Source organism: Salmo trutta, unplaced genomic scaffold (assembly GCF_901001165.1).
Source record: "Salmo trutta unplaced genomic scaffold, fSalTru1.1, whole genome shotgun sequence".
NCBI classification, from domain to species: Eukaryota; Metazoa; Chordata; class Actinopteri; order Salmoniformes; family Salmonidae; genus Salmo; species Salmo trutta.
The window spans coordinates 1-25,000 of NW_021822733.1; the positions used below are offsets into that span (position 1 = coordinate 1).

Below are 25,000 nucleotides of genomic sequence, written 5' to 3' on the forward strand. Positions count from 1 at the left end.
AAAGTTAGTGTGATTGGTAGCTTTTCCCCCAGTGTGGTTGAATGAGGTGAGGGCCGTGGACAGATCGCTGCGTCCGTTATCGGCCTGTTGTTAAAGGGGGAATCAGGGAAGCAGCCGGCGCAGCCAACCGTCCTCAGGTCACCCAGTTAACCTGGATCCTCTCCGTGAATCCAAATAGGATTGCAACAAATTAAATTAAATCCGTGTTTTAGTCGAGCTAATTACTTCATTAGGATCCATATTAGCTGTTAGCTGTTAGCCGTAGCAACATGTGCTCTTCCTCGGGTCAAACAAGGATGTCATGAAAAAACCCCCAGGGGGGGATTTAGGGAAAGTTCAAAGAGGTTAATCGACTCTCTAATCCTGTTTGAATCCAAGATGAAACTGGAGAGATCACCGGCCAAAAGAAGCTGTTTGAAAGTTTATTCGTCCATGTCCACGGGGATACAACAGGTAGTAAATTATAGAGCGGAAATTCAGAGCTCTTCCCTCAACAATAAAATAGAACGACAAGATAGAATCAAAATAACTAGGATGTTAAAGAAAACAAGAATGTAAATATATATACGGGTCATTACCTTATTCAATGTCCAGGACACACCTACTCATTCAAGGGTTTTTATTTATTTTTTACTATTTTCTACATTGTAGAATAATAGTGAAGACATCAAAACTATGAAATAACACGTATGGAATCATGTAGTATCCAAAAAAGTGTTAAACAAATCAAAATATATTTTAGTTTTGAGATTCTTCAAATTAGCCAGCCTTTGCCTTGATGACAGCTTTGCGCACTCTTGGCATTCTCTCAACCAGCTTCATGAGGTAGTCGCCCGGAATGAGGTCAACCACTGCACAACAGCAGAACCTGAGACGGAGCTGCATTTCCTGACAAAATGTAAAAAATATAAAACAATTAGAGAGTGTCATTTCCTCAAATTTGAAACCCTTATTCAAGGTTTCAAAGACCTCTCTGATGAGGATAGGCTACCCGTCCTGTTGGGGGAGGACGCAGAGAGCTGTGGGTTGGCAGCGCACTACATTGCTGCCTGCCATAAGTTGAGGGACAGTGTCTGACAGACCAATCAACCTGCACATGTCCTCTACTGTATGATTATTGTTATTGTTGAATGTATGGTTATTTTGACCCTTGGTTATTGTTGTTGCTGTTGTCCCTTTGACAATTTTGATTCTTATTATTTTCATATTGGAAATATCCAAAATAAGCTTTGGGAAATATGTACATTGTTACGTCATGCCAATAAAGCAAATTGAATTAGAGAGAGTGTCATGAGAATTTTCAATCCAAACGATAATAACTAACAATCAATAAGTCTTGACTAATCCCCAAGGTTTGTAACACACTGGGTTTAATAATAATTAGTCAAAGACTCAACTTTCTGCTAAAGGTTCTGTACAGTTTATTCAGAGAACGTTTCTGAAGTCCATTATACAAAAGACATTCATTTTATAACTCACTCCCTGCTTACGCACATACCTCCACACAAACAGTAGATATCCTACGCACATACCTCCACACAAACAGTAGATATCCTACGCACATACCTCCACACGAACAGTAGATATCCTACGCACATACCTCCACACAAACAGTAGATATCCTACGCACATACCTCCACACAAACAGTAGATATACTTACGCACATACCTCCACACAAACAGTAGATATCCTACGCACATACCTCCACACAAACAGTAGATATCCTACGCACATACCTCCACACGAACAGTCGGTGAGTTGTATCCCTCCTCGGAGATCTCACCACTGTTAATCACTACCCAGCGCTGTCCGTTCCTTTCCTCCGAGATTAGAGGAACCTTGAGAAGGACTCCCTGTCCTATCATAGGTTTCTCAGAGTTCTAGAACTCCCTGTCCTATCATATGTTTCTCAGAGTTCTAGAACTCCCTGTCCTATCATAGGTTTCTCAGAGTTCTAGAACTCCCTGTCCTATCATATGTTTCTCAGAGTTCTAGAACTCCCTGTCCTATCATAGGTTTCTCAGAGTTCTAGAACTCCCTGTCCTATCATATGTTTCTCAGAGTTCTAGAACTCCCTGTCCTACCATAGGTTTCTCAGAGTTCTAGAACTCCCTGTCCTATCATATGTTTCTCAGAGTTCTAGAACTCCCTGTCCTATCATAGGTTTCTCAGAGTTCTAGAACTCCCTGTCCTATCATATGTTTCTCAGAGTTCTAGAACTCCCTGTCCTATCATAGGTTTCTCAGAGTTCTAGAACTCCCTGTCCTATCATAGGTTTCTCAGAGTTCTAACCAGGTCGGGTCAAACACAGTGTTCATTGTTCTTTGTATTATCTTAGGCACACACTCATACACACACACACACACACTCATACACACACACACACACACTCATACACACACACACACACACACACACACACACACATACACACACACACACACACACACACACACACACACACACACACATACACACACACACACACACTCACACACACATATACATTTCTCTTCCTCACAGATCTCTACTAAACCTTATGGGACTTACGTTCAGTACTTTAAAAAAGGTTCCCCCTATATATAAATCCCCTATGGTACTTATCCCCAACTCTCCCCACCGCTCAAAGGTGTTATCGAGGTTAGAGGGGGCAAAGGAGGGATTCCTGGCAACAGGAAGCATGAATGATATTGGTCTAAGATCAAAGTGGACTTTAATTTGCTTCCAGATTCGGACTGTGCTATGTATAATAGGATTGTTACGGTAAAGTGACATCTCCAGATTGACAGGTGACAGAATCCCAGCACCAATAGAGAAGGGGAGGCACTCCTCTCGCTCCATACTAAGCCAGCTGGATGGCGGGAGTGCGTCATCCAGCAGAAACGTAACAGCGCGGAGGTTGGCGGCCCAGTAGTAAAATATAAAGTTTGGGAGAGACAATCCTCCTTCCAGCTTGGATTTTCAGAGGTGTTTTTTTTACCTATCCTGTGTGTTTTATAATCCCAGATGAAAGGATTGATAATAGTTGTTTATGAAAGGCTTTAGGTATGATTATTGGGATGTTCTGGTATAGGTAGAGCAGTTGTGGGAGGAAGACCATTTCAATGGCATTAATTCTTCCGAGCAGAGAAATTGGGAGAGTTCTCCAAAATTGTATGTTTGCCTTAAGTTTTTGCATCAGAGAGGGGAAATTCTCTTTAAATAGTAAGGAGTATTGTTTGGTAACTACAATTCCAAGGTAGGTAAATTTATCTGAAGAGCTTAACTGGAAGATGTTCTAGCCAAGAGGTGGTTTGCAACCGAATGGGCATTAATTCACTCTTGAACATTTTATTACTAATTAGTTAGGTTTCAGGGTAGAATTAGAGAGACAGAGAGAGACATAGAGAGAGAGAGACAGAGAGACAGAGAGACAGAGAGAGAGAGAGAGAGACACAGAGAGAGAGACAGAAAGAGCAGGGAGAGAGAGACAGAGAGAGACATAGAGAGAGACAGAGAGAGACATAGAGAGAGAGAGAGAGAGAGAGACACAGAGAGAGAGACAGAAAGAGAGAGAGAGAGAGACAGAAAGAGCAGGGAGAGAGACAGAGAGAGAGAGAGAGAGAGACAGAGAGACAGAGAGAGAGAGAGAGAGAGAGAAAGAGAGAGAGAGAGACAGAAAGAGCAGGGAGAGAGAGACAAGGCAAGAAGGGCCTTCTTTACCATCAAAAGGAACATAACATTTGACATACCAATTAGGATCTGGCTAAAAATACTTGAATCAGTTATAGAACCCATTGCCCTTTATGGTTGTGAGGTCTGGGGTCCTGCTCACCAACCAAGAATTCACCAAATTGAGATTCTGCATGCAGAATTCTGCAAAAAATATCCTCTGTGTACAACGTAAAACACCAGATAATGCAGAGCAGAATTAGGCCGATACCCGCTAATGATCAAAATCCAGAAAAGAGACGTTAAATTCTACAACCACCTAAAAGGAAGTGATTCCCAAACCTTCCATAACAAAGCCATCACCTACAGAGAGATGAACCTGGAGAAGAGGCCCCTAAGCAAGCTGGTCCTGGGGCTCTGTTCACAAACACAAACAGACCCCACAGAGCCATCACCTACAGAGAGATGAACCTGGAGAAGAGTCCCCTAAGCAAGCTGGTCCTGGGGCTCTGTTCACAAACACAAACACACCCCACAAAGCCATCACCTACAGAGAGATGAACCTGGAGAAGAGTCCCCTAAGCAAGCTGGTCCTGGAGCTCTGTTCACAAACACAAACAGACCCCACAGAGCCCCAGGACATCAACACAATTAGACACCAACCAAATCATGAGAAAACAAAAAGATAATTACTTGACACATTGGAAAGATTTTACCAAAAAACTGAGCAAACTAGAATGCTATTTGTCCCTAAACAGAGAGAACACAGTGGCAGAATACCTGACCACTGTGACTGACCCAAACTTAAGGAAATCTTTGACTATGTACAGACTCAGTGAGCATAGCCTTGCTATTGAGAGAGGCTGCTGAAGGCAGACCTGGCTCTCAAGAGAAGACAGGCTATGTGCAACACTGCCCACAAAATGAGGTGGAAACTGAGCTGCACTTCCTGACCTCCTCTATTTTATGATCCACTTTTTCCTGAGGACTTTTTGTTTTGGCTCAGACTGCTGGTTTCTTGACCGGTTAAGAGCGGTTAAGGGATGAAAGACAGATTAAACTTGATCTAAATTAATCTCAGGTGTTTCCACCTTGAGCCGTTTCAGTTCATCAAGGTGTGATAAGAATAATCCGGACTGTCCTATTCTGAGAGGTCTCAAATATATACCCTATCTGAAAGTGGCATGTTCCTTCGTCCTAGTTTGGGGTCGTGTCCCATAATCTCCTGACTAGACTGCAAGATGATATAATCAAATTCACAACAACAAGGTCATTTAAGATGTACCAGTGGAAAAATGTGGAAACACCTACTCATTCAAAGGGTTTTTCTTAATTTATTTTCTACTATTTTCTACATTGTAGAATAATAGTGAAGACATCAAAACTATGAAATAACACATATGGAATCATGTAGTAACCAAAAAAGTGTTAAATAAATCATAATATATTTTTGATTTTAGGTTCTTCAAAGTAGCTACCCTTTGCCTTGACGGCTTTGCAAACTCTTGGAATTCTCTCAACCAGCTTCATTTAAAAAATATATATATTTTTTTATTTCTTTATTTTAACTAAGCAAGTAATTTAAGAACAAATTCTTATTTACAATGACGGACTACCCCGGCCAAACCCGGACGACGCTGGGCCAATTGTGCTCCGCCCAGGGGCGGAAATCCCGGGGGGGACGGGGGGGGGACGACCCCCCCATCCTGGGAAAAATATGATTTGTCCCCCCCCAATATATCACTGAAACATAACTATGTAATTTAAATAATATTAATAATACGCAATGAAAGCAATTGTGCTGATTATAGACACTTAATAGCACGTTTTTAAGTTTCAAAAGATTGCAACCCCCCCACCTTTTGCCTCACAATGGTTTGATCCACTGCCAGTTCCTTAGTTGGCAAGGTAACAGAGGGGTCGTATCTACTGTCTGAAAGGCACTCAATGAACGTAACTGATGTGAGGTTAATCCAGTCAATCGCGCACACACACTAGCTGAATATGCAGAGCTAGCGCGCAAATATTAACTATTAAGCTAGCTAGTACCACATTTATGTGGCGTCGTCAAAGATGGAATCAGCATGCAGATGATGTAAGTTAGTGCTTCAAAGTCCCTGTGATAAGGTTAGCGATAAACTGAAATCCAAACTGAACAGCACTACACTCTGTTCTACCATTGTCTTAAATATATTTAATGGTCTCGTTGCAAAAGCTAAATTGTCGCAAGTGAACTTTTATTTATTTATTTTATTTCACCTTTATTTAACCCGGGTAGCAAAGATTATAGCAAACACCACTGAAACTGAATTGGTGCTCGCTAGCTTTGCAAATTCAGCTATTGTTGGAAGCCAGCCAATATGAAACAAACTATTAAAATTACAAAAGGTTGCAGCATATGTTGTGTAAATGGTGAACTCATACAGCTGTCAACTCTAGTCATTTTAATCCGTTTCACATTTGCTAGCTACCTTTTAGATCGAAGCCCAAATAGAATGATTGAAGATGATAGAAGCCCATCTCCTACTGTAAATAACCTACACACTGTGTGTGTAGCCAGCCAGCCAGCCAGCCAGCCAGCCAGCCAGCCAGCCAGGTAGAAAAATGGCAGAAAAATAAAAGACGGACATCAGAGTATTTTTCAATACACCAAAACGCAAAGTAAGAACCCTAGTAGCCTAATATCTCAAAGACTAGTTGATAAAATGTTCATAAGAAAGAAATGAAATTCTAATGGAAATGTTTCACAATGATGTCATTAGGCAGAGCAGGCAACAGATGGCACACAGACAGCAGAGTTGGGGACAGATAGGCAGGGACAGACTGGCAGAGACAGGGACAGACTGGCAGAGACAGGGACAGACTGGCAGAGACAGGGAGTCTCAGGTAAGTTTGTTGAGTCTTTGTTTGGCAACATTATGAAAGGTTCTCCATTTTTTTGACTTGTAAAATAGGAACATAATTGGAAAATGCCATGGATACCCCCACTCTCAACTTAAACTGGTGACTGAACTAAGATTTGTTAAAGGCAATGGTATTGCTGTTGTGATTAGTTGTGTAGTTTTGGGTATCGGTAGTTAGGAGTACGACAAACACCTTATTTCTTTGGTTCCTCAATATACATTTACCATATTACAATGTAGGCTATGTGTTACAGCATTACTTTTTGGTGTCCCCCTTAGGAATTGCTCTTGAGAAAATTTCATGTAATTGTCCCCTCCAAAGTTGATATCAGATTTTCGCCAATGGCGCCGCCCTATGGGACTCCCAATCACAGCCGGATGTGATACAGCCTGGATTCGAACCAGGGACTGTAGTGACGCCTCTTGGGCTGAAGAGAGAGCTGAGGAGAGAGGCTGAGGAGAGAGGCTGAGGAGAGGGGCTGAGGAGAGAGGCTGAGGAGAGAGGCTGAGGAGAGAGGCTGAGGAGAGAGGATGAGGAGAGAGGACTGAGGAGAGAGGCTGAGGAGAGGGGCTGAGGAGAGGGGCTGAGGAGAGAGGCTGAGGAGAGGGGCTGAGGAGAGGGGCTGAGGAGAGAGGCTGAGGAGAGGGGCTGAGGAGAGAGGCTGAGGAGAGAGGATGAGGAGAGAGGCTGAGGAGAGAGGATGAGGAGAGAGGCTGAGGAGAGGGGCTGAGGAGAGAGGACTGAGGAGAAGAGCTGAGGAGAGGGGCTGAGGAGAGGGGCTGAGGAGAGAGGATGAGGAGAGGGCTGAGGAGAGAGGCTGAGGGGGAGATGAGAATAGAGGCTGAGGAGAGAGGCTGAGGAGAGGGGCTGAGGAGAGGGGCTGAGGAGAGTGGCTGAGGGGGAGATGAGGAGAGAGGCTGAGGAGAGAGGCTGAGGAGAGGGACTGAGGGGGAGATGAGGAGAGAGGATGAGGAGAGGGGCTGAGGAGAGGGGCTGAGGAGAGAGGATGAGGAGAGTGGCTGAGGGGGAGATGAGGAGAGAGACTGAGGAGAGGGGCTGAGGATGAGGAGAGAGGATGAGGAGGGGGGATGAGGAGAGGGGCTGAGGAGAGGGGCTGAGGAGAGAGGAAGAGGAGAGAGGCTGAGGGGCTGAGGAGAGAGGCTGAGGGGCTGAGGAGAGAGGCTGAGGAGAGAGGATGAGGAGAGAGGCTGAGGAGAGGGGCTGAGGATGAGGAGAGAGGATGAGGAGAGGGGCTGAGGAGAGAGGATGAGGAGAGAGGATGAGGAGGGGGGATGAGGAGAGGGGCTGAGGAGAGAGGATGAGGAGAGAGGCTGAGGAGAGAGGATGAGGAGAGGGCTGAGGAGAGAGGCTGAGGAGAGAGGCTGAGGAGAGAGGATGAGGAGAGAGGCTGAGGAGAGGGGCTGAGGGGGCTACCAATCCTCCTCGAGGAGGACTATACCCCGGGTTAATACCAAAACAAAGCCCCCATCCATCTCCCCCTCCCTCCCTCCACGTGCTCCCCTCGTCACCTCTTACCGACTCCCAGGAAAAATACACCTTTCAAAGAACTCTTTTAATTCGCTTTTAATTAGTCTTTCGTAACAGAAGAAATTGAATTAGCTGCTAATTCGTTTATCTTCGCAGGAGAAATTGAGTTAACTTCTGAGAACTTGGAAGCGATGCATGCAGGGTAAGAAAAGACGTTTGGACAAAACAACTCGTGGAAGACGTCCTTAACGACGGCATCGATGGAAGTTATGATGATCTGTTTAACCACTGTGACACGTGTTGTGTTGTTGTTTTTGGCTCGGTACTCCGGCGCTTTGGATTTGAAATGACACAATGACTATGAGGTTAAAGGTCAGACTGTTAGCTTTAACGTGACGGGTGTTTTCATCCATATCGGGAGAACAGTTTAGAAATTACAGTGCTTTTTGTGTATAGTTCCCCCATTTTAGGGGGACAAATTGGGACAATTTCACTTATATGTGTATTAAAGTAGTAAAGTATTTGGCTCTATATTTGTAGCACACAATGATTACATCAAACTTCATACATACAAATATCATAACCCTAAGACATGCTGACCTTTCACCTCAAGACATGCTGACCTCTCACCCTAAGACATGTTAACCTCTCACCTCAAGACATGCTGACCTCTCACCTCAAGACATGCTGACCTCTCACCTCAAGACATGCTGACCTCTCACCTCAAGACATGCTGACCTCTCACCTCAAGACATGCTGACCTCTCACCTCAAGACATGCTGACCTCTCACCTCAAGACATGCTGACCTCTCACCCTAAGACATGTTAACCTCTCACCTCAAGACATGCTGACCTCTCACCCTAAGACATGTTAACCTCTCACCTCAAGACATGCTGACCTCTCACCTCAAGACATGCTGACCTCTCACCTCAAGACATGCTGACCTCTCACCCTAAGACATGTTAACCTCTCACCTCAAGACATGCTGACCTCTCACCATTACACTTAAAGGGGAGGTTTGCATGTTTTGGGGGGTTTTGATATTTGTGCGTCTGTTACTTTTCTCACTCATCACTATTCACTTTTAATCCAGAATTATCTGTAATCACGGTAGCCTCCACATTAATGTAGAAATTTAGAAAAACTGCTGTAATTTCTAAAACGATATCAATTTCCAATCCAAAATGCTGTAGTCCAGAGCCAAAACAACAACACATGTATCACTGTCTTCATAGTTGTGGGGCTCAATGTTTATTCAGTTGTTGAACACATAGACACAGAGAGAGAGAGAGAGTGAGAGAGAGAGAGAGAGAGAGAGAGAGAGAGAGAGAGAGAGAGACAGAGAGACAGAGAGAGAGAGAGAGAGAGAGAGAGAGAGAGAGAAGAGACAGAGAGGAGAGAGAGACGAGAGAGAGAAGACAGAGGAGGAGAGAGAGAGGAGAGAGAGAGAGAAGAGAGAGAGAGAGGGAGAGAGACAGAGAGAGGGAGAGAGAGAGACAGAGAGAGGGGAGAGAGAGAGATAGAGAGAGAGAGAGAGAGACGAGGGAGAGAGAGAGAAGAGAGAGGAGGAGAGAGAGCGAGAGAGAGAGAGAGAGAGAGAGACAGAGAGAGAGAGAGACAGAGAGACAGAGAGAGAGAGAGACAGAGAGAGAGGAGAGAGACAGAGAAAGAGACAGAGAAAGAGAGAGACAGAGAGAGAGAGAGAGAAAGGAAGGAACATGTGCCTGATAAATACTATTTAATTAAGAGCCTCCTTCAGGGGTTGTTTTTCACCTCGGTCTAATATAGCAGGATTTATAACAAGTCTTAGTCTAACTGAGATTAGGTCAAATGTCAAACAAGGTCTTACTCCCCCCCAGACACCTGTTCATTTATCAGTGAAGTGGAATTGTTTTTTTTTGGCAAGTTGTGTTCCACTCTGCCCTCCCTCTCTCCCTCCCTCTCTCTCTCTCTCCCTCTCTCTCTCTCTTCCTCTTCCTCTTCCTCTCTCTCTCTCCCTCCCCCTCTCTCTCCCTCTCTCTCTCCCTCTCTCCTCCTCTCTCTCCCTCTCTCTCTCTCTCTCCCTCTCTCTGTCTCGCTCTCCCTCTCTCTGTCTCTCCCTCCCCCTCTCCCCCCCCTCTCCCCCTACCTCTCTTCCTCTCCCCCTCCCTCTCCCCCTCCCTCTCTCCCTCTCCTGGGGTTGGAACGCCCACAACCGGACATGAACCCTCTCTCCCTCTCTCCCTCTCTCTCCCTCCCCCTCTCTCTCCCTCCCCGAGCCCTGAACATCCAATCGTCTTCCAGTCCGAGGGTTACATAAACTTTTCTTTAAAAGACAGTTGTTTCTCCTCTCAGTACCGAGTCCAGTAATCTCAGTCCATTCGGGAGTCGAGCCGGTCTGACGTGCCCGGGACAGGCATTTCTGTCGCAAAGCAGATGTTGAATTGATTCGTGTTTTATTAACAGACCGGTTTGGATATTCTTCTTGTTGTTGTTGTGACTTTCTCCCCCTGCAAGTCATTTTCTTGCATCAAAAGAGACAGTCTACAAGATCATTCCAACTTTAAAAACTACAAAATGGCACTTCAGAATATAATCCTTCATCTGAGCTGCAGGAGAGTTTTGGGAGAAGTGTTCAATGAGAGGTTTGTCAGTAATTCTCCTGCGCTGCTCAAATCTGCAACCAGCGAGTCGCTCCGGATCTGCGCGACCGGAGAAGAGACTTTCCCGGAGGGTTTGATCACACCGGGGACCGGGGCGGACGTGGTCGGTAAGGAGACCCGGATCAAGAGTCTGAAAGAGATGCCGGGACCGAGCGCCTTCAGCAACCTGGTGGAGTTCTTCTACCGGGACGGTTTCAGTAGAATCCACGAGATACAGGTCGGTTACTTAGCTTTTGTTTTGGATTGAATATTTCCGTGATTTTGCAACGATGGGCATTTTTTGGCATTTTGTTAGTTTCTTTGGAAAAAACTTTTATCAACAGAAATAAATGTTAGTCATTTTGTCAGGAACAATAGTATTGTCTGGGACCATTTTATTAGATCAACTGATTTGACTATTTTCTTCCTCCGTCCAATGTCATTATCATCACATCATCAAACATTTAGTTTTCAACCTGAATGACAAACACAATGTGTTTTTGGGATGATTGTTTTTGTCTGTCTGTAGGATAAATTACTACCACATTTTAGAAATAATTATTTGTATCCTAAATGATGATCTTCCGCTGTCTGAACGTGTTTTCCTGCACAGAGACCACCGTCAAACACGCCTTTTCTCGTTGAGTTTCTTATATAGTTGTACTTTTTACAGTAGTTTATATTGGGGGAAAAGTGCAATTTGTAACAAAATGTTATGAATTTGCAAAACGTATGATATATATATATTACTTTTTCCAATGTGTTATGGTTAACGTTAGCTAGGCTATGGGTTAAGGTTAAGGTTAGGGTTATGAGTTAGGGGGAAGGGTTATTAAAGCCAGGGGGTTAACGTTAGCTAGTCTATGGGTTAAGGTTAAGGTTAGGGTTATGAGTTAGGTTAAAGGGTTATTAAAGTTAGGGGGAGGGTTACCTAACATGCAAAATAACTAAAGTAGATAATTAGCTAAATTGCTAAAGTTATCCGTGATGAAATCTAAACTCGTAACCTTTTGGTTTGCTGGACGTTCGCGTTATAAACCAACTCATCCTAACCCTAACCCACACTGACTAACCCTAACCCACACTGACTAACCCTAACCCACACTGACTAACCCTAACCCACACTGACTAGCCCTAACCCTAACCCACACTGACTAACCCTAACCCTAACCCACACTGACTAACCCTAACCCACACTGACTAACCCTAACCCACACTGACTAACCCTAACCCACACTGACTAACCCTAACCCACACTGACTAACCCTAACCCACACTGACTAACCCTAACCCTAACCCACACTGACTAACCCTAACCCTAACCACACTGACTAACCCTAACCCACACTGACTAACCCTAACCCACACTGACTAACCCTAACCCACACTGACTAACCCTAACCCACACTGACTAACCCTAACCCACACTGACTAACCCTAACCCACACTGACTAACCCTAACCCACACTGACTAACCCTAACCCACACTGACTAACCCTAACCCACACTGACTAACCCTAACCCACACTGACTAACCCTAACCCACACTGACTAACCCTAACCCACACTGACTAACCCTAACCCACACTGACTAACCCTAACCCACACTGACTAACCCTAACCCACACTGACTAACCCTACCCCACACTGACTAACCTAACCCACACTGACTAACCCTAACCCACACTGACTAACCCTAACCCACACTGACTAACCCTAACCCACACTGACTAACCCTACCCCACACTGACTAACCCTACCCCACACTGACTAACCCTACCCCACACTGACTAACCCTAACCCACACTGACTAACCCTAACCCACACTGACTAACCCTAACCCACACTGACTAACCCTAACCCTAACCCACACTGACTAACCCTAACCCACACTGACTAACCCTACCCCACACTGACTAACCCTAACCCTAACCCACACTGACTAACCCTAACCCACACTGACTAACCCTAACCCACACTGACTAACCCTAACCCTAACCCACACTGACTAACCCTAACCCACACTGACTTTCCCTTTCCCTGTTCCTTCCTCCATGTCACCTGAGGTTTACCCGTCTGTCTGTCTAGAGGTTTACCCGTCTGTCTGTCTAGAGGTTTACCCGTCTGTCTGTCTAGAGGTATACCCGTCTGTCTGTCTAGAGGTATACCCGTCTGTCTGTCTAGAGGTTTACCCGTCTGTCTAGAGGTTTACCCGTCTGTCTAGAGGTTTACCCGTCTGTCTGGAGGTTTACCCGTCTGTCTAGAGGTTTACCCGTCTGTCTGGAGGTTTACCCGTCTGTCTAGAGTTTTACCCGTCTGTCTAGAGGTTTACCCGTCTATCTAGAGGTTTACCCGTCTGTCTAGAGGTTTACCTGTCTGTCTGGAGGTTTACCCGTCTGTCTAGAGGTTTACCCGTCTGTCTAGAGGTTTACCCGTCTGTCTAGAGGTTTACCCGTCTCTCTAGAGAGGTTTACCCGTCTCTCTAGAGAGGTTTACCCGTCTGTCTAGAGAGGTTTACCCGTCTGTCTAGAGAGGTTTACCCGTCTGTCTAGAGAGGTTTACCTGTCTGTCTGTCTAGAGGTTTACCTGTCTGTCTGTCTAGAGGTTTACCCGTCTGTCTGTCTAGAGGTTTACCCGTCTGTCTGTCTAGAGGTTTACCCGTCTGTCTGTCTAGAGGTTTACCCGTCTGTCTAGAGGTTTACCCGTCTGTCTTTGTTAACCGTCTGTCTAGAGGTTTACCCGTCTGTCTAGAGGTTTACCCGTCTGTCTGTCTAGAGGTTTACCCGTCTGTCTGTCTAGAGGTTTTACCCGTCTGTCTGTCTAGAGGTTTTACCCGTCTGTCTGTCTAGAGGTTTACCCATCTGTCTGTCTAGAGGTTTACCCGTCTGTCTGTCTAGAGGTTTACCCGTCTGTCTGTCTAGAGGTTTACCCGTCTGTCTAGAGAGGTTTACCCGTCTGTCTAGAGGTTTACCTGTCTGTCTGGAGGTTTACACGTCTGTCTGTCTAGAGGTTTACCCGTCTGTCTGTCTAGAGGTTTACCCGTCTGTCTAGAGGTTTACCCGTCTGTCTAGAGGTTTACCTAGAGGTCTACCTGTCTGTCTAGAGATTTACCTAGAGGTCTACCTGTCTGTCTAGAGGTTTACCTAGAGGTCTACCTGTCTGTCTAGAGGTTTACCTGTCTGTCTAGAGGTTTACCTGTCTGTCTAGAGGTTTACCCGTCTGTCTAGAGGTTTACCGGTCTGTCTGTCTAGAGGTTTACCTAGAGGTTTACCCGTCTGTCTAGACCTGAAGGTGTCTGTAAAACAGGCCAGACTGGTCTGTCTACTATAACTCCCCATTGAAGAAGACAGACAGCACATTGTTACCTGGTAGTCAATAGGAAAACATGTGTTCTGTATTACCACACTGTTAATGCAGGTTGTTGTTCTGTCTACTATAACTCATGTACTTCAGTTCAGTCTAATGGAAGAAGAAGCCTTCTACCTGGTCAATAACACAACTAGGCTACTGTAGACATACAGGTTACAGTGCTCATTGTTTGGTGAAAATATACTTCCTTTAGAGAGCTGGTTGTGTGCTGAATGAATCCATGTGGACATGAGAACAGCTGTTTCGGTACTTCCTTTGGGGCGTTTGTGCCTGTTTCGGTACTTCCTTTGGGGCGTTTGTGCCGGAGCTTGAGGACAAAGATGTGTGTCCCAGTGCCCCTCCTTTGGGGGGGCGGTGACATTTTGAATAGCCAATCAGAAGTAGTGTGGGGGGGTGTTGCATAACCATCACCATGTTAGGGAAATGGAACCATTACTTAATAGGTGTTAGGGATATGGTGTTAGGGAAATGGTGTTAGGATATGGTGTTAGGGATATGGTGTTAGGGATATGGTGCTAGGGATATGGTGCTAGGAGATGGTGTTAGGAGATGGTGTTAGGAGATGGTGTTAGGGATATATGGTGTTAGGGATATGGTGTTAGGGATATGGTGTTAGGGATATGGTGTTAGGATATGGTGTTAGGATATGGTGTTAGGGGAATGGTGTTAGGGAAATGGTGTTAGGGATATGGTGCTAGGGAAATGGTGTTAGGGATATGGTGCTAGGGAAATGGTGTTAGGGAAATGGTGTTAGGGAAATGGTGTTAGGGATATGGTGCTAGGGAAATGGTGCTAGGGAAATGGTGCTAGGGAAATGGTGCTAGGGAAATGGTGTTAGGGATATGGTGCTAGGGAAATGGTGTTAGGGAAATGGTGTTAGGGGATGGTGTTAGAGATATGGTGCTAGGGATATGGTGTTAGGGATATGGTGTTAGGGATATGGTGTTAGGAAATGGTGTTAGGGAAATGGTGTTAGGGAAATGGAACCATTACTCAATAGGTGTTAGGGAAATGGTGCGAGGGAAATGGTGTTAGGAAAATGGTGTTAGGGAAATGGTGTTAGGATATGGTGTTAGGGATATGGTGTTAGGGATATGGTGCTAGGGATATGGTGCTAGGAGATGGTGTTAGGAGATGGTGTTAGGAGATGGTGTTAGGAGATGGTGTTAGGGATATATGGTGTTAGGGATATGGTGTTAGGGATATGGTGTTAGGGATATGGTGTTAGGATATGGTGTTAGGATATGGTGTTAGGATATGGTGTTAGGGGAATGGTGTTAGGGAAATGGTGTTAGGGATATGGTGTTAGGGATATGGTGTTAGGGGTATGGTGTTAGGGATATGGTGTTAGGATATGGTGTTAGGGATATGGTGTTAGGGATATGGTGTTAGGGAAATGGTGTTAGGGATATGGTGTTAGGGATATGGTGTTAGGGATATGGTGTTAGGGAAATGGTGTTAGGGATATGGTGTTAGGGCAATAAGTCCCAGTTACATGTGTCGTTCCACACAGCGATAAAGGGGATAGAGAGCAATAGAGTGAAAGATTGGTTTAGTGACCCTCCATGATTTCTGAATGTAACCTAGTAACACTGCCTGTCTATATCTGGGTAGCCTGGTGCCAGGTCTCTCTGTGCTGCGTTGGCAAACCCCCGCTGCCAAACCCCCCGCTGCCAAACCCCCCGCTGCCAAACCCCCCGCTGCCAAACCCCCCGCTGCCAAACCCCCCGCTGCCAAACTCCCCGCTGCCAAACTCCCCGCTGCCAAACCCCCCGCTGCCAAACCCCCGCTGCCAAACTCCCCGCTGCCAAACTCCCCGCTGCCAAACTCCCCGCTGCCAAACTCCCCGCTGCCAAACTCCCCGCTGCCAAACTCCCCGCTGCCAAACTCCCCGCTGCCAAACTCCCCGCTGCCAAACTCCCCGCTGCCAAACTCTGTGAGATGGAGAGACATGAGGATTAGTTTTTTTTTTTTTTTTGTCATTTAGCAGACGCTCTTATCCAGAGCGACTTACAGTAGTGAATGCATACATTTCATACATTTTTATTTACATTTTTTCGTACTGGCCCCCCGTGGGAATCGAACCCACAACCCTGGTGTTGCAAACACCATGCTCTACCAACTGAGCTACAGGGAAGTTTAGTGTGACTCCAGATCAAAACAGATCAAAACAGGCATCACATTCTATAGGCTTAAACCCCTAAATGGCAAATCCCAGACAGGATGTTGACAGCAAATCCCAGACATGGTGTTGACAGCAAATCCCAGACAGGATGTTGACAGCAAATCCCAGACAGGATGTTGACAGCAAATCCCAGACATGGTGTTGACAGCACATCCCAGACAGGATGTTGACAGCACATCCCAGACAGGATGTTGACAGCACATCCCAGACAGGATGTTGACAGCACATCCCAGACAGGATTATGACAGCACATCCCAGACAGGATGTTGACAGCACATCCCAGACAGGATGTTGACAGCACATCCCAGACATGGTGTTGACAGCAAATCCCAGACATGGTGTTGACAGCAAATCCCAGACAGGATGTTGACAGCAAATCCCAGACAGGGTGTTGACAGCAAATCCCAGACAGGGTGTTGACAGCAAATCCCAGACAGGATGTTGACAGGAAATCCCAGACAGGATGTTGACAGCAAATCCCAGACAGGATGTTGACAGCAAATCCCAGACAGGATGTTGACAGCAAATCCCAGACAGGATGTTGACAGCACATCCCAGACAGGATGTTGACAGCACATCCCAGACAGGATGTTGACAGCACATCCCAGACAGGATGTTGACAGCACATCCCAGACAGGATGTTGACAGCACATCCCAGACAGGATGTTGACAGCAAATCCCAGACAGGATGTTGACAGCAAATCCCAGACAGGATGTTGACAGCAAATCCCAGACAGGATGTTGACAGCAAATCCCAGACAGGATGTTGACAGCACATCCCAGACAGGATGTTGACAGCACATCCCAGACAGGATGTTAACAGCGAGGTTCCTCTCTCTCTGTCTCCCCCCAGATGGAACACTCTCAGAAGTATGGAAAGATCTTTAAGTCTCGTTTCGGCCCCCAGCTGGTTGTGTCTATCGCAGGGCGGGATCTGGTTGCCGAGGTGCTGAGGACGGAAGGTGTGGCCCCGCAGAGAGGCAACATGGAGTCCTGGAAGGAGTACCGCGACCTCAGGGGCCGATCTACCGGACTTATCTCAGCGTGAGTCTGACCTCTGAACTTCGACCTGTGACCATCATGGGGACACAAAAAAATGTTATACCCCCTTTTTTTGAAAGGAGAGAAAATCTAGAAATGATTCACAGGGAGAAGTAATATCGACTTCAGTTAGTTGTAATGAATATTTTGCGTAGAATCATCAACAGTGGACATAGGAACAAAAAACGGGATGTTTGACAAGTGAAGAATCTGTTTCTCAGAGCTCTGTAGCTCGTACATATTGTTCCGTAAAACCACTAATGTCACATTACCATCTCAATCAATTCTTATTTGTTACTCTTTTAAAAACTTGACTCTATGAAATTAACACCCTTTTAACCTTTTTTTCAATGCCTCACCTATTTTTCTATTTATCCCCGTTAAAATATCCTTGTATTTATATTGATTTATTAATTCTTATCCTTTTATATGAACTAATTTTTTATCAACAAATACAAAACATTTCTGACCTTTTTGTATTAATTCGTTATTGTAAAATTACAACAACAACATTTTATGTTTGTTGGGGCCTGCTGATATCTTTACTGATCCCGGGAATCTTCCCCAACCTGGGATTTCTGGGAAACCTTTTAGTTGTCTCTGACCTTCTCTACCTTTCTCTCTCTCTCTCTCTCTCTGCAGGGAGGGTGAGGACTGGTTAAAGATGCGCAGCGTCCTGCGTCAGCTGATCATTGTCTCTGACCTTCTCTACCTTTCTCTCTCTCTCTCTGCAGGGAGGGTGAGGACTGGTTAAAGATGCACAGCGTCCTCCGTCAGCTGATCATTGTCTCTGACCTTCTCTACCTTTCTCTCTCTCTCTCTCTCTGCAGGGAGGGTGAGGACTGGTTAAAGATGCGCAGCGTCCTGCGTCAGCTGATCATTGTCTCTGACCTTCTCTACCTTTCTCTCTCTCTCTCTGCAGGGAGGGTGAGGACTGGTTAAAGATGCGCAGCGTCCTCCGTCAGCTGATCATTGTCTCTGACCTTCTCTACCTTTCTCTCTCTCTCTCTCTGCAGGGAGGGTGAGGACTGGTTAAAGATGCGCAGCGTCCTGCGTCAGCTGATCATTGTCTCTGACCTTCTCTACCTTCCTCTCTCTCTCTCTCTGCAGGGAGGGTGAGGACTGGTTAAAGATGCGCAGCGTCCTGCGTCAGCTGATCATTGTCTCTGACCTCTACCTTTCTCTCTCTCTCTCTGCAGGGAGGGTGAGGACTGGTTAAAGATGCACAGCGTCCTGCGTCAGCTGATCATTGTCTCTGACCTTCTCTACCTTTCTCTCTCTCTCTCTCTGCAGGGAGGGTGAGGACTGGTTAAAGATGCACAGCGTCCTGCGTCAGCTGATCATTGTCTCTGACCTTCTCTACCTTTCTCTCTCTCTCTCTGCAGGGAGGGTGAGGACTGGTTAAAGATGCACAGCGTCCTCCGTCAGCTGATCATTGTCTCTGACCTTCTCTACCTTTCTCTCTCTCTCTCTGCAGGGAGGGTGAGGACTGGTTAAAGATGCACAGCGTCCTGCGTCAGCTGATCATTGTCTCTGACCTTCTCTACCTTTCTCTCTCTCTCTCTCTGCAGGGAGGGTGAGGACTGGTTAAAGATGCACAGCGTCCTGCGTCAGCTGATCATTGTCTCTGACCTTCTCTACCTTTCTCTCTCTCTCTCTCTGCAGGGAGGGTGAGGACTGGTTAAAGATGCGCAGCGTCCTGCGTCAGCTGATCATTGTCTCTGACCTTCTCTACCTTTCTCTCTCTCTCTCTCTGCAGGGAGGGTGAGGACTGGTTAAAGATGCACAGCGTCCTGCGTCAGCTGATCATTGTCTCTGACCTTCTCTACCTTCCTCTCTCTCTCTCTCTGCAGGGAGGGTGAGGACTGGTTAAAGATGCGCAGCGTCCTCCGTCAGCTGATCATTGTCTCTGACCTTCTCTACCTTTCTCTCTCTCTCTCTGCAGGGAGGGTGAGGGCTGGTTAAAGATGCACAGCGTCCTCCGTCAGCTGATCATTGTCTCTGACCTTCTCTACCTTTCTCTCTCTCTCTCTCTGCAGGGAGGGTGAGGACTGGTTAAAGATGCACAGCGTCCTGCGTCAGCTGATCATTGTCTCTGACCTTCTCTACCTTCCTCTCTCTCTCTCTCTGCAGGGAGGGTGAGGACTGGTTAAAGATGCACAGCGTCCTGCGTCAGCTGATCATTGTCTCTGACCTTCTCTACCTTTCTCTCTCTCTCTCTCTGCAGGGAGGGTGAGGACTGGTTAAAGATGCGCAGCGTCCTGCGTCAGCTGATCATTGTCTCTGACCTTCTCTACCTTTCTCTCTCTCTCTCTCTGCAGGGAGGGTGAGGACTGGTTAAAGATGCACAGCGTCCTGCGTCAGCTGATCATTGTCTCTGACCTTCTCTACCTTCCTCTCTCTCTCTCTCTGCAGGGAGGGTGAGGACTGGTTAAAGATGCGCAGCGTCCTCCGTCAGCTGATCATTGTCTCTGACCTTCTCTACCTTTCTCTCTCTCTCTCTGCAGGGAGGGTGAGGGCTGGTTAAAGATGCACAGCGTCCTCCGTCAGCTGATCATTGTCTCTGACCTTCTCTACCTTTCTCTCTCTCTCTCTGCAGGGAGGGTGAGGACTGGTTAAAGATGCACAGCGTCCTGCGTCAGCTGATCATTGTCTCTGACCTTCTCTACCTTCCTCTCTCTCTCTCTCTGCAGGGAGGGTGAGGACTGGTTAAAGATGCACAGCGTCCTGCGTCAGCTGATCATTGTCTCTGACCTTCTCTACCTTTCTCTCTCTCTCTCTCTGCAGGGAGGGTGAGGACTGGTTAAAGATGCGCAGCGTCCTCCGTCAGCTGATCATGAGACCGAAGGACGTGGCTCAGTTCTCTGACGATGTGAATGCTGTGGTGGGGGACCTGGTGAAGAGAGTGGTTACGCTGAGGAGACAGCAGACAGACGGACTCACCGTGCTCAATATTAACGATCTGTTTTTCAAATACGCAATGGAAGGTGGGTAGTGGGTACAGGGAGGATGGGTAGTGGGTACAGGGAGGATGGGTAGTGGGTACAGGGAGGATGGGTAGTGGGTACAGGGAGGGTGGGTAGTGGGTACAGGGAGGGTGGGTAGTGGGTACAGGGAGGGTGGGTAGTGGGTACAGGGAGGATGGGTAGTGGGTACAGGGAGGATGGGTAGTGGGAGGGTGGGTAGTGGGTACAGGGAGGATGGGTAGTGGGTACAGGGAGGGTGGGTAGTGGGTACAGGGAGGATGGGTAGTGGGTACAGGATGGGTGACAGGTCAGTTACTACTCCAGTATATTAGAGGTCATGTAGACTACATACTGGACCTGTTCAGACTCTGTGGTAAGTCTGTTATTGAGGGTGCAAAAATACATCACAGGTGTGGCAGCCATCATTTCCAATTGTCACAGGCAGCTAAACTAATAAACCCCAATTTATCTTCAAGTTCATTTTACCTTCCTCTTCTTCCAGGTATGGCAGCCATCTTGTACGAGGACCGTCTGGGCTGCTTGGAGAATGAGGTTCCTCAGAAGAGCCAGGACTACATCGCAGCCCTGCACCTGATGTTTAGTTCCTTTAAAATGACCATGTACGCTGGAGCCATCCCTAAGTGGCTCAGAACCATCATCCCCAGACCCTGGGACGAGTTCTGCAGCTCCTGGGACGGACTCTTCAGTTTCAGTACGTTTTGGTGATGCTGCATTTCCACCGGTGGTTTACCCCCCCGGGGTGTTTGACCTTTAACAGTCTCAGAGTGGTGGTTTACCCCCCCGGGGTGTTTGACCTTTAACAGTCTCAGAGTGGTGGTTTACCCCCCCGGGGTGTTTGACCTTTAACAGTCTCAGAGTGGTGGTTTACCCCCCCGGGGTGTTTGACCTTTAACAGCCTCAGACTGGTGATTTACCCCCCCGGGGTGTTTGACCTTTAACAGTCTCAGAGTGGTGGTTTACCCCCCCGGGGTGTTTGACCTTTAACAGTCTCAGAGTGGTGGTTTACCCCCCCGGGGTGTTTGACCTTTAAAAGCCTCAGACTTTTGTGTTTCTGTAACTGTCGTGGAAAATTGTCTCAAAAATATAACACTCTTACAAGAACTTGTGAATTCAATATAGACTTTAATACAGAGTAGCAAAGCCGAGCTGGTCCATGGAAGGACCTGATTCCACACCTAACAGAACCGAGCCCTTCCGTGGAAGGACCTGATTCCACACGTAAACAGAACCGAGCCCTTCCATGGAAGGACCTGATTCCACACGGAAACAGAACCGAGCCCTTCCATGGAAGGACCTGATTCCACACGTAAACAGAACCGAGCCCTTCCATGGAAGGACCTGATTCCACACGTAAACAGAACCGAGCCCTTCCATGGAAGGACCTGATTCCACACGTAACAGAACCGAGCCCTTCCATGGAAGGACCTGATTCCACACGTAACAGAACCGAGCCCTTCCATGGAAGGACCTGATTCCACACGTAAACAGAACTGAGCCCTTCCATGAAAAAGACTAAATTCCTATCTCTTTAGGCTTCTGTCTTTGCATAACGTCTAGAGTCCTCTCCCTCTATATGAAAATAGCTTTCCTTGACCTTTCTCCACCATTTATCTCTCCATATCAGTTCTTTGCTTGTTAAACGCCCAACAACAACGCTCATATCTGCTTCCTGATTAGATTATAATGGTGGCGGGAACCTCTGTATGTCATACAAATATAACGCATGCATTGCATGCTCATGTTTTGGTCATTTTGCTACCATCTTCCTTCCTGTGCCCTTCTGACTTTGGTATGTCTGGCTCTCCCCACAGGAGAACCCTTTGTAGAACCCTTTTGGGTTCCAGGTAGAACCCTTTTGGGTTCCAGGTAGGACCCTTTTGGTCCCAGGTAGAACCCTTTTGGGTTCCAGGTAGAACCCTTTTGGGTTCCAGGTAGGACCCTTTTGGTTCCAGGTAGGACCCTTTTGGTCCCAGGTAGAACCCTTTTGGGTCCCAGGTAGAACACTTTTGGTCCCAGGTAGAACACTTTTTGGTTCCAGGTAGAACACTTTTTGGTCCCAGGTAGAACACTTTTTGGTTCCAGGTAGAACCCTTTTGGGTTCCAGGTAGAACCCTATACTGTTGTTATGGACTAGAGATCAATATGTTACCTTAACCCCCCCCTCTCCCCCCCAGGCCAGATCCATGTCGATAAGCGTCTGGGGGAGATCCAGGATCTGGTGTCCCGAGGAGAGACTGTGCAGGGGGGTCTTTTAACTCACATGCTGGTGACCAGAGAGATGAACCTGGAGGAGATCTACGCCAACATGACTGAGATGTTACTGGCTGGGGTGGACACGGTGAGCAGTAGGGGAGAGGGAGATGATGCTGGTGGACACGGTGAGCAGTAGGGGAGAGGGAGATGATGCTGGTGGACACGGTGAGCAGTAGGGGAGAGGGAGATGATGCTGGTGGACACGGTGAGCAGTAGGGGAGAGGGAGATGATGCTGGTGGACACGGTGAGCAGTAGGGGAGAGGGAGATGATGCTGGTGGACACGGTGAGCAGTAGGGGAGAGGGAGATGATGCTGGTGGACACGGTGAGCAGTAGGGGAGAGGGAGATGTTACTGGTGGACACGGTGAGCAGTAGGGGAGAGGGAGATGATGCTGGTGGACACGGTGAGCAGTAGGGGAGATGATGCTGGTGGACACGTTGAGCAGTAGGGGAGATGATGCTGGTGGACACGGTGAGCAGTAGGGGAGATGTTACTGGCTGGGGTGGACACGGTGAGCAGTAGGGGAGATGTTACTGACTGGGGTGGACACGGTGAGCAGTAGGGGAGATGTTACTGGCTGGGGTGGACACGGTGAGCAGTAGGGGAGATGTTACTGGCTGGGGTGGACACGGTGAGCAGTAGGGGAGATGTTACTGGCTGGGGTGGACACGGTGAGCAGTAGGGGAGATGTTACTGGCTGGGGTGGACACGGTGAGCAGTAGGGGAGATGTTACTGGCTGGGGTGGACACGGTGAGCAGTAGGGGGGATGTTACTGGCTGGGGTGGACACGGTGAGCAGTAGGGGAGATGTTACTGGCTGGGGTGGACACGGTGAGCAGTAGGGGAGAGGGAGATGATGCTGGTGGACACGGTGAGCAGTAGGGGGGATGTTACTGGCTGGGGTGGACACGGTGAGCAGTAGGGGAGATGATGCTGGTGGACACGGTGAGCAGTAAGGGGGATGTTACTGGCTGGGGTGGACACGGTGAGCAGTAGGGGGGATGTTACTGGCTGGGGTGGACACGGTGAGCAGTAGGGGGGATGATGCTGGTGGACACGGTGAGCAGTAGAGGAGATGTTACTGGCTGGGGTGGACACGGTGAGCAGTAGGGGAGATGTTACTGGCTGGGGTGGACACGGTGAGCAGTAGCCTATAAGGCTGACCACACTGCTCGCGAGCGATATTTTAACCTGCGTGCCGTGATGGCGTTTGGTGTATGGGGACAAAATACATTTATGCACGATGGCGCACACGCACAGCCGGCTTGGGTTCCGTGTACTAGTGATGTCCTCTGGGACGCTGACCTCAGGATGAACCCTGCTAGTGATGTCCTCTGGGACGCTGACCTCAGGATGAACCCTGCTAGTGGTGTCCTCTGGGACGCTGACCTCAGGATGAACCCTGCTAGTGGTGTCCTCTGGGACGCTGACCTCAGGATGAACCCTGCTAGTGATGTCCTCTGGGACGCTGACCTCAGGATGAACCCTGCTAGTGGTGTCCTCTGGGACGCTGACCTCAGGATGAACCCTGCTAGTGATGTCCTCTGGGACGCTGACCTCAGGATGAACCCTGCTAGTGATTCCGTCTGGGACGCCGACCTCAGGATGAACCCTGCTAGTGGTGTCCTCTGGGACGCCGACCTCAGGATGAACCCTGCTAGTGATGTCCTCTGGGACGCTGACCTCAGGATGAACCCTGCTAGTGATGTCCTCTGGGACGCTGACCTCAGGATGAACCCTGCTAGTGATGTCCTCTGGGACGCTGACCTCAGGATGAACCCTGCTAGTGATGTCCTCTGGGACGCTGACCTCAGGATGAACCCTGCTAGTGATGTCCTCTGGACGCTGACCTCAGCATGAACCCTGCTAGTGGTGTCCTCTGGGACGCTGACCTCAGGATGAACCCTGCTAGTGGTGTCCTCTGGGACGCTGACCTCAGGATGAACCCTGCTAGTGGTGTCCTCTGGGACGCTGACCTCAGGATGAACCCTGCTAGTGATGTCCTCTGGGACGCTGACCTCAGGATGAACCCTGCTAGTGATGCCGTCTGGGACGCTGACCTCAGGATGAACCCTGCTAGTGATTCCGTCTGGGACGCCGACCTCAGGATGAACCCTGCTAGTGATGTCCTCTGGGACGCTGACCTCAGGATGAACCCTGCTAGTGATGTCCTCTGGGACGCTGACCTCAGGATGAACCCTGCTAGTGGTGTCCTCTGGGACGCTGACCTCAGGATGAACCCTGCTAGTGATGTCCTCTGGGACGCTGACCTCAGGATGAACCCTGCTAGTGATGTCCTCTGGGACGCTGACCTCAGGATGAACCCTGCTAGTGGTGTCCTCTGGGACGCTGACCTCAGGATGAACCCTGCTAGTGATGTCCTCGCTGGGACGCTGACCTCAGGATGAACCCTGCTAGTGATGTCCTCTGGGACGCTGACCTCAGGATGAACCCTGCTAGTGATGTCCTCTGGGACGCTGACCTCAGGATGAACCCT

At 47.8% G+C, this 25,000-nt stretch overlaps 1 protein-coding gene across 2 annotated transcripts in view; it reads left to right on the forward strand.

Annotated features, from left to right (window-relative positions):
* The first annotated feature begins 10,317 nt into the window (after window positions 1-10,317).
* cyp27c1 (cytochrome P450, family 27, subfamily C, polypeptide 1) overlaps window positions 10,318-25,000 on the forward strand; it is a 31,337-nt gene continuing 16,654 nt past the window's right edge. For both annotated transcript variants that reach the window (XR_003874190.1, XM_029745085.1), the window contains exons 1-5: window positions 10,318-10,904; window positions 17,074-17,264; window positions 20,049-20,248; window positions 20,730-20,939; window positions 22,423-22,586. Coding sequence is in view for 1 of the 2 variants with exons in the window: in XM_029745085.1 (XP_029600945.1) it covers window positions 10,602-10,904; window positions 17,074-17,264; window positions 20,049-20,248; window positions 20,730-20,939; window positions 22,423-22,586 (1,068 nt within the window). In the remaining variant the exon portion in view is untranslated. The remainder of the gene's footprint in view (window positions 10,905-17,073; window positions 17,265-20,048; window positions 20,249-20,729; window positions 20,940-22,422; window positions 22,587-25,000) is intronic.